The sequence below is a fragment of the Acipenser ruthenus genome, chromosome 3 (genome assembly GCF_902713425.1).
Source record: "Acipenser ruthenus chromosome 3, fAciRut3.2 maternal haplotype, whole genome shotgun sequence".
Classification (NCBI taxonomy): Eukaryota; Metazoa; Chordata; class Actinopteri; order Acipenseriformes; family Acipenseridae; genus Acipenser; species Acipenser ruthenus.
The window spans coordinates 27,985,005-28,000,407 of NC_081191.1; the positions used below are offsets into that span (position 1 = coordinate 27,985,005).

Sequence of the window (15,403 nt, forward strand, 5' to 3'; positions counted from 1 at the left end):
GGGTCACTATGCAACTGTCTCAACCCTCAAGACAGTGGTAAGATAATGGATCTGGTGTGCAGATGTGTGCAAAAATCACAGAAAACTTAAACGCTGGAGAAAATACACCTGTTTTCACCAAAACAATGCACTGGCAGCAATGCATTTTGGGCTATTAAAGTCATTCTCTCCATTTTTTTTTTTTTGTGTACATAATTAAGGTTGTCACTGAATTAATTCTTACGAGTTGTTAGTGGCCAAAAAGGAATATAACAATATTAACAGTATAAAACTAGCAGTAAACAACTTAGTTGGAAGCAGCAGCTGTCATGTTTCTTTCTAGTTTTAGACAGTTCAAATTATTTATTCCTTTCTTAAAAAAAAAAAAAAAAAAAAAAAAAAAAAGCTTTTCTGGTTGCTTCAAAATAGGCCCAATTATGTGTAAAAACATCAATCAAACCTTTTTTTCTTCTTGTAATTTTCCACCTGCTGCATCTGAAACTGCTTATAGCGCTGCATCTCACACTGTCCACACAGGTCTTCAAGGTGCATCAAGTGGCCCTCCAGCTCCTCAAAGTCCGCCGCCAGGTGGGCTGCGAGACAAAGCACAGTGTAAACAGCTTCAGCCATCTCACTGTCAAAACCTCTGCCACTGCACAGTCCCCAAACAACAAAGCCCTCTTGAAAAGACCCCGATTAGATTTTTAAAAACAATACTTAGGAATCAAAGGGTTACACGACTGAAGAAGTAAAATCAAGTGTTGTTTGTATTTGAAAAAAACATATTTTTACTATTATAAATAGTGAATTATACTAAATAAAAGCTTTTTACAAACTAGGGTACTAACAATTGTCAAAAAGGTCAAAACTAGGGATCAAAAGGTAAGGAACATATTTGAAAATGTGTAATTACAGTATAAAGCACAGTAAATGTATGCACTGCATGTTATACACCATCAATTCATTAAAAATGTGCATACTGTATGCACATACTCTACCAGCAAATCGAAGGACAAAAACAAAGTGATGAGGTCATCATGGGTTTATATGTGAAATGGAGAATGTTGCTTAACAATAGTTCTGCCCGGGAAGTAAAACCTATAAACTATACTTAAACTAGCTAAAAGGTTTATCACAGTACATTTGCACTGTAATTGTGCAGTTTTCCCATGCTTTTCTCATGGTAAACTTCTACTGTATAAGGGAAATGATAGCGAAATGGTGCTCTGGTTTATTTCTAGAACAGTTCATGAATAAATGTGGGTAATATGGAGTATCTGCTTTATGAGAAGAGGTTGAAAATACATACAAAAAAAATGTACTAGTTTCCTTGAATTTAAGGAAAGTTTCAGTGATGAGTTTGCAGTAGGTAATGTTCCACTAGCAAAGCCAAAGCTTTTTTGTCTTGTTTATAAAATACCTTGCTTACAAAATCAATAGTCACATTACAGCATCTCTACAAAAATCCTCCTAAAAGGCTTTTAAAAATCAGCATTTAAAATGGGGTCATTTTTCAGAAAGTATAAAATAGTTTTCAGCTCAGTTCCATAAATCATAAAAATTAGGTTATGGTGCTTGTAACATATTGGCAAATTTATCCAATAGCAAAACAAAATAAAAACCTTTCTGTTCAAATTCAATTGATCAAGACAGTAATAAGCTGTACTGGTACTTGATAGCATTCTGTCTGAGCCCCATTTGTAATAGAATATCTTTCCTATGTCAATTGGTATGTCAATTGGCCTGATTGGAGCTTGACCATTGGAACTACAGAACAAGAAGTGATTTGGTACCAGGAAACAGCAGCAACTTTTACACCTACATGTCTGCATTGCAAACTGAAATATAGAATGCAAGCAAAAATCCAGATATTCACCTGAAGAAAAGGGGGAGGGAGCAGTGATATTATTTCTAGTATTGATAGAAGGTAAGAAATGAATTTTAAAACATTGGTTAGAGCAACTAAATCTAGAACATAGCATTAGCAAACATAACACTGCTGTATATTTTCAATGAAACTGGACTTGGCTAAAAAACTTTTTCTAAAAACCTTTTATCTTAAACAAAGATTGACAGCTTTTTTTTCCCTCAATAACCTTCAAATTATTTAATTGAGTTTGGTACTGGCTGAGCATCATAGGGTTAAATGTACAAGGGTCAGACACCAAAAATAAGAAATGACCAAGTACAGTGTTACCTTACATATAAAATAACATATTGTGTCATATAGAGTGGATCTTTTGGAATTGTGGATAGTTCATCCATAACTTTAATTACTCTATCAAAATAATACATATACAACACAGTCAACTCCTTTAATATTGCTTTAAAGGGACTGCACACATATGCATTAATACATAGAAGTGATGAGACAACAAATAACCCTGTTTTGCTGTGGAGCTGAAAATATAGTACTAGGTATTGTATTGATTACAATAGTGGTAATAAAATGTATTTTTTCATTCGGTACAGACTGCTACTTTGAGCATGTAAGACACATTGTAATGTAATAAGAAAGCTGCAAACATATACATTGTAGTGTTATGTATGCTGTATTGTACCTTATATCTAATACTATTTCAACACTGTACAGCAACTTAAAATGGAAACCTTCTAAATCATATGCTTTTATTGATATTAAGTGGGGTGGAAACCACAGTGAATGGCTGCTAAACCTCACTAATATTAAACCGAGTGAGATAATAACCAGAGACAGTATCAGGAGCCTTTCCCCATTGACTTGCATTATATTCTGACCAGGACATTTCAAAGTGCTGGTAATAAGCGGAGAGTGACAATAAGGAGTGATATAAAGCAGGTTTGACTGTAGTACAAACAAATCACTGGTTACTAAAATACAATGGATGTAGGTTTTTTTCAATGTCTTTCATTTTAACCCTAAATACAATTCAGAATGCTGCATTGTTTATTACTTTCAGCGCTATGCATATTAAGCAAGTCGAGGGAGGACAACAACGACTGCTTGAGACAAAATCACTTCCGCTTGCTGTGTTTTTGCTCATTTTTAAAAAGAAAGGCAGCTGTTAGGATGGATCCCAGAGCCTGGTACGGCAGGGGTACAGGAAGAGAAGCCTGCTCCCAGCCCAATCTGATCTAGCGTTGGTGCCAGAGGAAGACAATCCCTGCAGTGTACCCAGTGATCACTGACAGCAATCCAAAAAACTGACAAGACAACACTCCACACAGCCCCTGATCAGAACAGAGGCGTTAACCCGTCGAGTGCTCGGTCTAATCACTGTCCTAACTCCCAGCAGGGAGACACATAAACCTGACAACAGAATCCAACAGCTGCTTTTTCACCGGAAAACATTAATTGGTCAATATAGGGACAGAACATGTGGGGCTGCTTATTAGATATATTTTATAGCAGTAGCACCGACTTGTGGCTTTTTCAGTCCATTCCAAACCAGGACCTTGTTCCAGCCAGTTTCTTAATAAATTGAAGTCTACATGAAATGAGAGCAACAGCTGTGGCGACAAACAGTTAATGACAGAAAGGCAAAACTGAAGGGTTTAACATCCCTCAAGACACCTTCGAACACCATGTGGCACAATTGATTGTTCATGCTCGTTTAAAAACGGGAGGAGTTATAGTTACTGTACTCAAATCAATACACAGTAGCAGGCTGTATAAAAAAGTGCTTACAAGTACAAATACCCACAAACACACTTTTTTGTAAGCATACAGGAGATGATCAACCCAGTAAGAATCTGAAATGACTTGCAGCGTGTTTATTAATATAAATATGTATTCATACTACTGGTACAGGATTTGCACACTTATAATGATTCACTATTTTGAATCAAAGTATTCTACAGACCTGTTAATTTTGTATTTGTTAATACATGCAACAAAGGTGGAAAAAGATGGAAAAACTCAAGAGTGTTAGAACTTAATAATGCACAATCTGAACGATAAGGCATTAAGCTACAGTATATAGTATTGAACATCTTGTTCGCCATGAACAGTTTGAAATAGGCCTATTAGGTTATTTGTATATATTTTTGATTAAGATCAGAATTTGGAAAATGTAGCATTGCACTTTCCTTTATGGCCATTGGTCCACATGTATGTACTGTAATTAACTGAATTTAGTTAAATTTCATTTCATGTTTGATCAAATTATAAAGTGTAGTAATTCGTTTTAGAAGATGGCCTTCTATTGTGACGGGATCTTCAGCGTCTGACACCTGCTGGTGAAAAATTGTATTTCAGTAGTAATCTGTGGTAAACCTGTTTCTAGGCAGATAACGCCCTCTAGCGTGCAGAAGATGCAGGACAGGTTAACTATACTGCATATCGCATTGACCTCAATTTTATCGTGGAGAAACACTGTGCTTTATTTTGCCATTTTAATAGCTGGCCATGGCTACCACTGTAGCTATATGTTGTAATAAAGTGGCCAGATAGTGCATGTAAACCGTAACAATGCAAGTAATGTAGCCTATGTGAAGAGATTCCTCTGGTTCACTAAGCGTGCTAACATGTCTGATACTGTCAGGGAATACCTTCCAGGCATACATGCCAACTCTTAGCTCTGCAAGGAGCCTCTATGATGATGCCTATCTGCTTAATTAGAAGAATGCAAAATATCCTGGAAATCTAAATCCTTGCATTTTTTAGTTTTGAACAGTTTTTTTAAAAAAAATTATTATTATTAAAATTATAAACACTGGCTCAGAGTTGTTTCATTACATTACTGCAATACAAAATAGTAATTCAAAATTAAAATTAAAAACTTGCAGTCCTTTCAATGCATAGCATTCCACACAGGCTACAGGCCAGAGTCCAAGGCAGTCAGAACTGAACAGATTAACAGTCAGAATAATCTGGTTGTCAGTGGCATTCAGCCCCTGCCACGGCTTAGAGTACAGTACCTTGAAAAGGTACACTTTATTCAGGTTTCATATACAGAGAGACAGGCAGGTGTCGTCATACTGTATACCCCCAGCTTTCTCATGATAGCTTGTGTTAAAGTATGTCATCACTCTATAAACAGTTCACAAGACATACAGTATATAAAATGTAAGTGTGACACACAGTACAGTCGGACTGACACAGACAGCCTTGTGCTAAAGAAGGTCCTAGCACATTTCACAAATGGACAAGTGATTCTCTAGATATGTTACAATAAGAGTGTGACATACAGCCATAAGATCTGATGGACAGATCCCTGGTGAGGGATAATACCCGACACCAAGGACTATGATAATGGGAGGAATATAATGGAGCCACCTGTCCATTCATTTGTGTATGTCGCACTTACATTTTTACTGCTCGTGCAATTGTCAATAGCTTAGCTGAGGGTATTATAATCTATGCTTTGGTTTCACAATACTACCACCCAATTGAATGACCAATTAAAGGCTGTATTATGCTCCTCCAAATATGATGAAACTTTGAATGGCTATTTCTTACAAGAGGTTTAGCAGTAACACTTGATTGCACTTGGACAAAGGCTCCACATGGATGATTTCTGTGAGAGTAACAATGGTAAGATGCTGATATCAATTAGCGGATTCTTGAGGCGAGAGGTGTTAAGCTATCAGAAGCAACTGTTGCGTTTCTCACTACATAGCACAGTGTCCCTTGTAATCATCTTCCATGGTTGTTTTTGGGTCATTATATCGATCACAACTTGTAGACTGTGATGTGGTAGGTTAATTAGTATTTCAGTAAAAAAAGTTCAAACAGTAGAAAATGAAAACCAAAATGCAAAACGACAGAGGGATAGAGGGTACAGTATTAATACAGTATTCCCTCATTTCAATATGAGGCTTACACATAAAAAAATGAAATATTGAAGTCAGTGAATAAGTAACGAATAGCACATGTAAAATGTTCTGTCAACATGGACTAACTGTGTTACCCAAATCTGGGAATTACTGAATTATGAAAGTCACTTTTACCCTATGTCATTATTTAGAACAGTGGTTCTGAACTGGTGGAGTGTGCCGCACCCCTCCTCCTTATCAGAAGCTTACATGTTGCTTGGCCACTTTGTGAACATAGAAATGTTCCTACTAAAACAGTATATGAATGTCATATTGACATGCTGATTTAGCTCAGGGCAACAAAGAATGTAAAAAAAAAAAAAAAGAAAAAAAAAGTATTGCACAGATCAACTGCATCACAACTGGAATCTAAAATAAAACCCAAATAATATTTAAATACTGTAAAGCCATAAACATTTGCGAAACACACCCATAAAACCTATTTTGCTCCAAAAATGTTGGCGACCTGTTGCAAAATACGAAGTATGTATTGTTAGTGGAATTTGATATTCGTGCCAAATTTTTTTTTTTCATACGCGAAAAATGCATAATAAAAAGGCTCGCAAATATGCATCATCCCTATCAAATATAATGTTAACCTTATTCTGACATCCCAGTCCTAAATACCCTTCATGTATGTAATACAATACCTGCAATCATGGTTAAAAAAAAAAAAAAAAAAAAAAGAAAGTCTCCTGTTTGCAGTCTTTACTTCACAAAACCAATTTTAAATGTAGGTGTTCAGGAAGGGTAAAGGACAATGGCACTCAAGGCTACAGTCTGACTTGCTGCCACCAGGTGCCATTACAGTTCCCCCCTCACAGCTCTGTGAGTGAAACTCAATCCTGAACACCCCTGCCATTCAGTCCTTTCTCAAGCAAACACTAATGTCCAGTGGGCACTACTGTAGGTTCAGATACCAAAGTAATTTCACTGACCAGAGTTGTATTTGAACGCAGAGCTCTTGAATTTAAAGGTATACAAGGCTGGTGATTTAGCCCACTGTGCCACTGATCCCGCTGGTATCTAGGATCAGATATTGACAGGGCCTGTACAGGCTGTACTGTTCAGCCTGGTGCGATAGATAGATCTATTTTTTGAAGGGATTTCAGTAGATCTTATAGAGTTAAATAAAGCAATGGTTTCCATCATAAGTAAAGTGTTACCACAGGAATATATCAGAAACAGTAAACAAAACACTTGACATTTTGAAGTTGATATGGTCATGCTGCCCCTCTGTGGGTAAATATTGTTAGTGCCCTTAATTAGCATGCATGGCAACTGCTCCTTAACCTTTCTGAAACAGCATATTAACTGCTGAAGCAAAGGTGAACAATATTCTGCAATGAATTGGGCATTTACAATAGGCCAACGCATAACGGAAGGCAGCAAAATAGCAAATCAGTGGGCAATAACAAAGGACACACATTAAACAAAGCATCACATTCTAAGTTTAATAACTTGGATGAAAATGATTTATCCACAAGGTGAAAAGATCAATTTTGGGCAAACATTTTGCTTGACGGAAGCTCCTAAGGCATTCTCAAACACATGCGCACACATATAGTATGCATGCATGCACACTGCTCAATGCACACACCAAGAAGCACGATGTCACAGCAGCTCTGGGGTTGCATTCCATTTGTATTCACACAGTACTGTATTCCTAAAATGGACTCCAGATTACAAAAGGGATTTTAAAAATATTCTCTCCACTTTTTAAATCATTCCAGCAATCCCCTGGACCTTTTAAACCATGCTAGCTTTATCTTGGAAAAACCATGAAAGAGCTTAAAGCCCTTAAAACTCTGCGCTTCATCTACAGATAACCTTCCTAATATGAATCAGGGCTTGACATTGTGACAATTCATCCGAGACCTCTGGTGTTTTTTGTAATGTACATTTCTGATTTAAGCCCTTGCCTGAGCTGCCTGCATATATGTATTGTCTATAGCTTTCTGGACAGTTTAGGCTTATGAGTTAGTATATTGAAACATTAATTACAACGTTACTGCTAGTGTGCCCCAGTTGCTCACCTATTAAAGCTGCATCTCAAATGGTTCATTAGATACTAGCAGTTGAAGCTCTTCTCATTGGGACGCTTAATGAAAACATGTGTATATTAAACTACTTCTGTCAATTACTCAAAAAAGATGGAAAGCATAAGTAACAAACAATTCAGTCAACATACTGAAAGCAAATCAGCAAACAACTGAACACCGATAAGTGATTATTACCAAGTAAGCAGGCAGGCATTAGAATAGAGAAATAATGCAGCATGGACAACTTTTTTATTATTATTATTTTACATAGGATTAAATCCAGGATTTATTTGTGTCCCAGGAAAGCATACCGAAATGCCAAGATACAATACCAGGACAGACAAGGAAAAACTAGAAGAGGTTAGCAACATGACTGAATGCCATGTCTGAATCAGGGAGCTCTAACCCATGCCAAGGTGGCAGGCAGTAAGTGAGAGAAGGGGATCGCTTACGGTCTTTCAGTCATGCTCTGGCAGCGTGCCTCATGACTGATGTTAATGCCAAGACAGCAATGACCAATTCCAGGGCAGAGGACATCAGAACTAACTTCAGATGTTATGACAGAAAAAAAGGCAACAGAGTAGCGAGTTCATTGGACAACATATTTGCCTATTTGTATTGTGGGCAGAAAAAAACGGAGGCCTAACTTTCATCCTTAAACTACATTTAAGTGGAATTTCTACATGCAAAGTTTAATTTATTATTATTATTATTATTATTATTATTATTATTATTATTATTATTATTATTATTATTATTATTACTACTAATTATATGAGATGAGGGTTTATACTGTAGGTAGCATTAATAAAAGCTGAGGTAATGTAAAACCACATAATCTCATACAGCATTTTATGATAAAGTCAAATATATTGTAACAAATGTGGAGCATGGACCAAAACAAAACACAAACAAAGGGGAGAGATACAACTACGAAGTATAAAGTCGTGGGTGGCTCCTATAAACGCCTGTCAGGGACCATCTTAAATAAAAGGGGCCACCAAGATGGAAATTGCCTCCCAAGGCTACTCTTCAGTACATTTTTTAACAATAAAACTATATACTACAAGTCTTTTCTTTTAACAAAAATATAAACTAAGCATTGACAGTGAACCTACTCTCCCCCTAGTGGAAGCTTGTTGTCATTACTACACTAGCAAGCTATACAGATAATCAAAGGAAACATATTTTTGTGTTTGTGATTTTGTTTTATATTCACCGACAAAAATTAACAATGATTAAAAATGAATAGCTTGTAGCAGCACGGTATGTTCTACATGCAATGTTAATGTGTACACAATGTAGTTGTACGATTTTGTTAAAGAGACATCTGTATTTCTATTTTAGGATAACAGGATAAAGTAACCATGTTGTCTCTGAGACAGATCTACTACCAAGACTGTTCCACCTCTGGGGCAAATCTGATAAAAGGCTTGGTAGGATTCTGTGCACTATGACAAGACAGAGTGCACTTTATACTGTGTGCACTTTTAACAAAAAAAAACGCATGTACTATAATATTGAGATACAACTAAATTCAGTCCAAAAGTGAACTAGCCAAGGTGATGTATATGATACATTTAAAATTCATACAGTCAGTTAAAGGTGATTATCATCTCAATTTTCTAATATTATCTGAGCAAATGGGATTATGTTTGTTGCAGTAATAATTTAAATGGCTTTACATATTCAGGACAATATATAAATCCTTTGTTTGTGAAAGCTTTACAATATTCAACTCTAAAGATAATAAAGTTAGTTCGATTATAGTGAATTAAGATGCATGTTCACTTTAACTTATTTGTGTGCAGACCTGAAATAATTTCAGAATTATAGGATCTGACATACAGTATTGAACAGTAACTGTAATACTGCAAACTGCTTTTAAAAAAAAAGTCCAATTAACTTAATGTTTCTTCGGCTATTATTAACTCCTGTCCATGAAGGCTTCTCTGAATGATTTCTCTGCAATGTTTATAATGGCCAAATAAACTACTGTGCCGTTTTATTTCAGAGTTCAGTGCATTACAACATTTAAAAATCCAAATGATAACCTTACAAATGTAGTACTGCCACAGTAAGTAACAGTCAGTAAGAAGCTTCTGCATACACCTAGCTAAAAATATCCTTCCTGTTTGTGATATTTTGGCAGGCCCGCCACATGCTAATTGTATCTCCGGTCACTCTCACTTGGCTTCACATTTCTGTTCTGAAACCTCCTTCATCCGAACATAACAGCAGCTTTTTACAGAAACCACCTTCCTATAGACTTGTTTGTGGAACAATCAGAAGCTGAAATTCGACCTAGGAGAAAAGCAAGTACTGTATTCTGAAAAGCCAGGTTGTGTAGAGTTTCCTGTAGTCCTACAGGTTCGATACATTGTACACTAAAATATAACTGTTTGGATTCACGGAGTTCAGCACAACTGTCAAGTTTGATATTCATGTCTGTTTTTATGAAAACAGGTGTACTCATAAAACATACGGAACAACATTTAAAAACAAAAGCATTGTGTTTAAATGAAGTTCCTGAGTATGATTTACATTTTTGTAATTTATATTCATAGTTTGCATGGTTTAAGCTACCAGAACTGGCCCAAACTGCATGAGACAAGTTCTCTTACATAATACACCCTACACATAATGTATTACCTAAGGAGGACAAGAGGCTTGCACGTTGTTCTGTATTTAAACATTGCCACCAGTCCATTATTTTACTGCCAAAGTACTGTTTATAGTTGAAATTGATTTTACCACTAAGGGGCAGTAAAGACTCTAAATAAATAAATTAGACTTTACAATTATAAATGTTTTTAATTGCTGTTCTGCATTCAATATTCAGCGCACATCACTGTGAGAACCCTTGTATTACTACTAAACATCCCCCCCCAGGCAAACACATTTATTTTAGGAAAGTTCCCTGAAGAGCTCAGTCTATTTGCCAAGCACAACATTTATTCCACAGTTCATTATACTTACTATCTTGCTTCTATTCAAGCAACACACATCTGAACCTGCATTACATCTTTAAATGGAAACTGAAATTATACAAGTACAAATTCTGTGTGTAGATTATAAATAACACCGAGTTCCCCTGCTATTCTCCTGTGTTCTGGTCTACAGCATATGTCCATGCAAAGTTAGCTTATATGATGCAAGATGCAGGTTCTGATAATCTCAAGATTTTACTAATTAAAACCAAGTTGCATCACCACTGGATGGATGATTCTGAATATAGAAGTACAAAATTAATAAATAAATTAAGTACAAAGTAGCTTCAAAACAACATCATGGTTCTTATTGCCATTAATAATGCCGTTTTTTATATGTTTCATAGTCTTTGTTAAGGTGCTTTTACCTGTGTTCAGAAGCTGCTCTTTGGTTCTAGTTGTCCGCTATAGACATATGTTACATAGGCTAGATCAACCAAAGTGTTTCTATATTAGTAAATGCCACCATCTTCTTGTACTCAGCTGTGTATTGCCAGCAAAACAATAGGAAAATTGCAGATCCAAAACACATGACCACTAGATGGCACTGGCTCTTACAGTATTTCTATGAAGACACTTTGCTATACACTTTTGATGTTAAAACACAACATTTGAGAAATTGCAATAAGACCCACTCAGACATGCTTGTAAACACCATAAAGAAGTGGACAGTAAAAAAAAAAAAGGAATTTAAAAGCTACTTCTTTTTTTTTTTTTTTTTCAATTTAGTGTGTCCAATTATAATTTTCCCCCCGATTTTCTCCCAATTTAAAACACCATTCTGTTTAGCCATGTTTTTATTGATTGAGACACAGCAAGAGCCAGATTGCAGCAGGGATGAAGAAACATTTGCTCTAGTCAACATTTGGGCCAACGGTTCAATCCAGAGAAGCTTGGATGGAAGCGTCTGTAACAAGCTGCTTCCGGGGCATTGATTCCTGCATTGTGTTCTTGTGTCTGTCACCCAGGTGAACCCTGCTTTATCAAAAAGCAGTGTGAAATCGGGTACCTGACATGCTTGACTGGGTCCTGACCCGGGTAGGTTCTGACCTGGGTAGAGCATGCCAGTGTGAAAGGGGCTTAAGTAGAAGCTTTTTTATTATTATTTGGCAATTGGAAATACCCAAGAAGCGTTCACCGCTGGGATGAAGCCTGGAGTGAAGGAATTCTGAGGAAACCGCATTACTCATGGAATAATGAGGAAAAATTTGTATTCATTAGCAACAAAAAGTAGCATAAAATCATGAGAAAACCGAACAGAAAAACTGTACACTGTAAATGGTTCGGGACATTTAACAACATGAGGCGGGCCTTACCAGATGATAAAGCCCTCTTCTTTGGGTTCTACTGTTTCATTTAAAAAAAGCATGGTTTCCAACGATACGTTTTTAAAATTGAAAAAGTACATTCCAATTGTGGAGTCAACTGCACAATGTGCGTGTGTATTGTTTGAAGATGTTTCAAACTTCCTAAAACTAACTGGAACACGTGATGGTCGAGAAAGCGGTGAAGTGATTTGTTATGAATAAAACATTCCTTCTGAATAAAATATTCATTCTGAGAAGACAAGTTGATCCATGCTGTCAGAACATCTTTTTTTTATATTCTGACATTCTACTGAAACTTAAACTAAAAGCATTTCAGCATTTCATAAACTTTATTACAGGGTAAATATGAACACAATGAAATTAAAATCCCTCTGAATGGGTACATAATCTATCTATCCATATATTAAATGTTACCTACAACCTCTTATATTGAGTAGTTTTATAGTTGAAGAGATTTTCTGGAGAGTGACATTGGAAATTAAGATGAAGTCTTTTCTGTTTAATGGGTATTTTCCCCCAAAAGAAATAAACACTGAAAACCTCATGGTTTAGAGCTGTAAATAAAGTCCCTGTTTATTTCAGGAACTTACAAGTAGGATGTGAGACTGAACGCAGAACCCTGGACCCTGGAGTATCCCGTGCCAATCCGGCATCTTTATCAAATTATTTATAGTATTTCTGGCACGGGCACAAATAAGTACAGCAAAACCATAAAAAATAATTAACACTAGCGTATGTTTTTAGATTTATGTCTACAGTTCACATGGCTCACACAAGTAAGCTTCCATTGTTGTAACACATTATTATTATTACAATCAAGAGTTTGTATAAATAACCTAAAACATTTTGAAAATTCTAAACAAAATCTGTAAGTAGGCTAACCAGCTGTAGTCGCTTGTCTTTTCTAATATTAATTTAGACATTGAAACTTATACTCCGTGCCACTGACAGTTTCCTCCAAAACTGTCATCAAAATACAGTAAATCGGACCAAAATCAGTTCACGCTAAATTAAAATAAACTGTGTTGCATTTAGCAGAGCTATGAATACCATGATAACCATTGTATTACTGTAGCTTTTATTAGCAGCATGATAATAAAATCATAACAAAAATGTTGTGCTTTTCTATTTTTTCTTGATGTGTCTGGTGAGTTGTATTACATTTATGCTTTAGCTGTGAGAATCCACCTGCTTAAAAAGCTATTTTTGTTGAAAAGAGTTGTGGCAGCCATGATGGTTATTCTTATAGGTAAAATGAAAGAGAGATCGGGGTAAAACGCTACCCTGGGGTACCGTGTGATGTCTCCTATACTAAAGAGGGCTGGCAACATTCTTGTATATTATCCAAAACATAACAAAATAGGCTTGAATCTGCCCGAGTTAAATCTTTTGTAGACATGCATCGTCTTTGATACACCTGAGCAAAAACACCACAGTATGCTGTATAGAATATTATAATATCCATGTATTGCAGAGACTCACATATTTTGGAAGTGATGGATTCCAGGTGTAATAGGAAGGCTGGGATTTGCTGGAGCTGTTCCTGCAGTTCCAAGAGCCCATTCCTCCTCTTCTCCCAGTGTGCAGAAAGCATCACCACTTCCTCATCCACAGCCTGTAATTCCAAGCACAGATACAGAATGTCAGCCGCCTCGTCATTACCCATATCGTAGTTGGCTATAATCCGATAAACTCTCCATTATAGTAAAATATGCTAGCACTGGTTAAACTTGTATTGCTTTGTCAGGGTTAGTATACAACTATTAAAGTGATTTTTGCTGAGAAAAGATAACAAAATGTCATCTGCTTTGCACTTACATTAGCTAATATATAGTTCCAGAATAAAATGCATGTTAAGTAAACATGTATTTTCCTTTCAAAAACATGGTATCTGGTACTACATTAGGTTAAAGAAAGTTCTCAATCTCCATGCCTTACTCTCAGGAAATCTGTAACCCTTGCACTTCCCAGTTCATTTAATCTCAGCAGTGTCACAGACAAAGTATTCTGAACAGCTCTTGAATTTTCTGTATTCTGTTTTCATGTGACTGATCATGACTCGCGCTCTCTTTCTTTCTCTCATGCTTTTGCTCTTTGTTTCACCTTGTATTTCATTTTTCATGTACTATATTTAATAATTGATCAATTGCCAAGCGATTTATTTCTGTTCCTTTTGTTAATGAATTACAATTCAAACAGAATTTAAAATCAATAGCATACTGACATTTTTTCTGTCTTTACTCAGACGCTTTTGTACTGTTAATGGTGTTTGCAATCAATTTAGCCGAGTTCTGGAGTTGCTCTCAGTTCTAGTTGCCTTTCACAGACACATTCCTAGCAATGTCAAATTTGCTTACAAAACAAAGCTGGGGGGGGAGGGGGGGGTGGGGGAGATTGTCAGACTCGCTTACAGCCAGCCAGAAAATCCAAAAAGATTTAGACTGCATTCAGAGCTGAGCAAAAACATGGCAACTGAAATTCAGTGTCAACACATGTCAACTGCTACACATCGGTCACAAAAATGTTAGATCCAAATACCAAATGGGTTGGTGGTAGAACTAGAACAGGCACACCAAGAGGAAGACCTTGGTGTTGTAATAGATTCATCACTATCAGCAACCACACAGTGTGAGGAAGCAATCAAAAAGGCAAACAGCATGCTTGGATATACAAATCCAAGTAGGTTATGATGCACTTGAATTCTCGTCTCCTCTCTACAGTATCAAAGGGACACTGTGGTCCTGAAGAGTCCAACAAAGAGCAGCCAGGCTAATGCCAGGCCTTAAATGAGCTACAAAAAGATAGTCTGAAAGAAATGAAACTATTTAGCTTAGAACAAATAAGAATTAGGTGGGACATTATTATTTATGTATTTATTCGGCAGACGCCTTTATCCAAGGTGTCTTACAGGTGTTACTGGGCAGTAAAGGGTTACAATGCAAGCTTAATATTTAAATACAGTGTAGTTTACAGTAAGTGCAAATACTATACTACTAAAATACAATATGAACTAGGATGCAGGACAACAGACCAGTTGGAAATTAAGTAGATAGACTTAGGACAGGGAAGGGAAGGAGACACTTCTTTACACAAAGAGCAGTAAGGATATGAAATGCGTTACCTATTGTACTTATGTTGTTGAGGCAGGATCATACGGATCTTTTAAGACCCAACTTGACAAAGTTTTGAGATCAATCAGCTACTATACCAGACAAGCATAGATGGGCTGAATGGCCTCTTCTCATTTGTATATGGTCTTATACTCTTA

The 15,403-nt window shown here is 36.4% G+C and overlaps 1 protein-coding gene across 1 annotated transcript in view; it reads right to left on the minus strand.

The window, feature by feature from the left end:
• LOC117394467 (dysbindin-like) overlaps positions 1-15,403 on the minus strand; it is a 96,422-nt gene that overhangs the window by 68,119 nt on the left and 12,900 nt on the right. The window contains exons 5-6 of the mRNA XM_033992798.3: positions 13,618-13,750; positions 440-572 (exon numbers count right to left, since the gene is read on the minus strand). Coding sequence (XP_033848689.1) covers positions 440-572; positions 13,618-13,750 — 266 coding nt within the window. The remainder of the gene's footprint in view (positions 1-439; positions 573-13,617; positions 13,751-15,403) is intronic.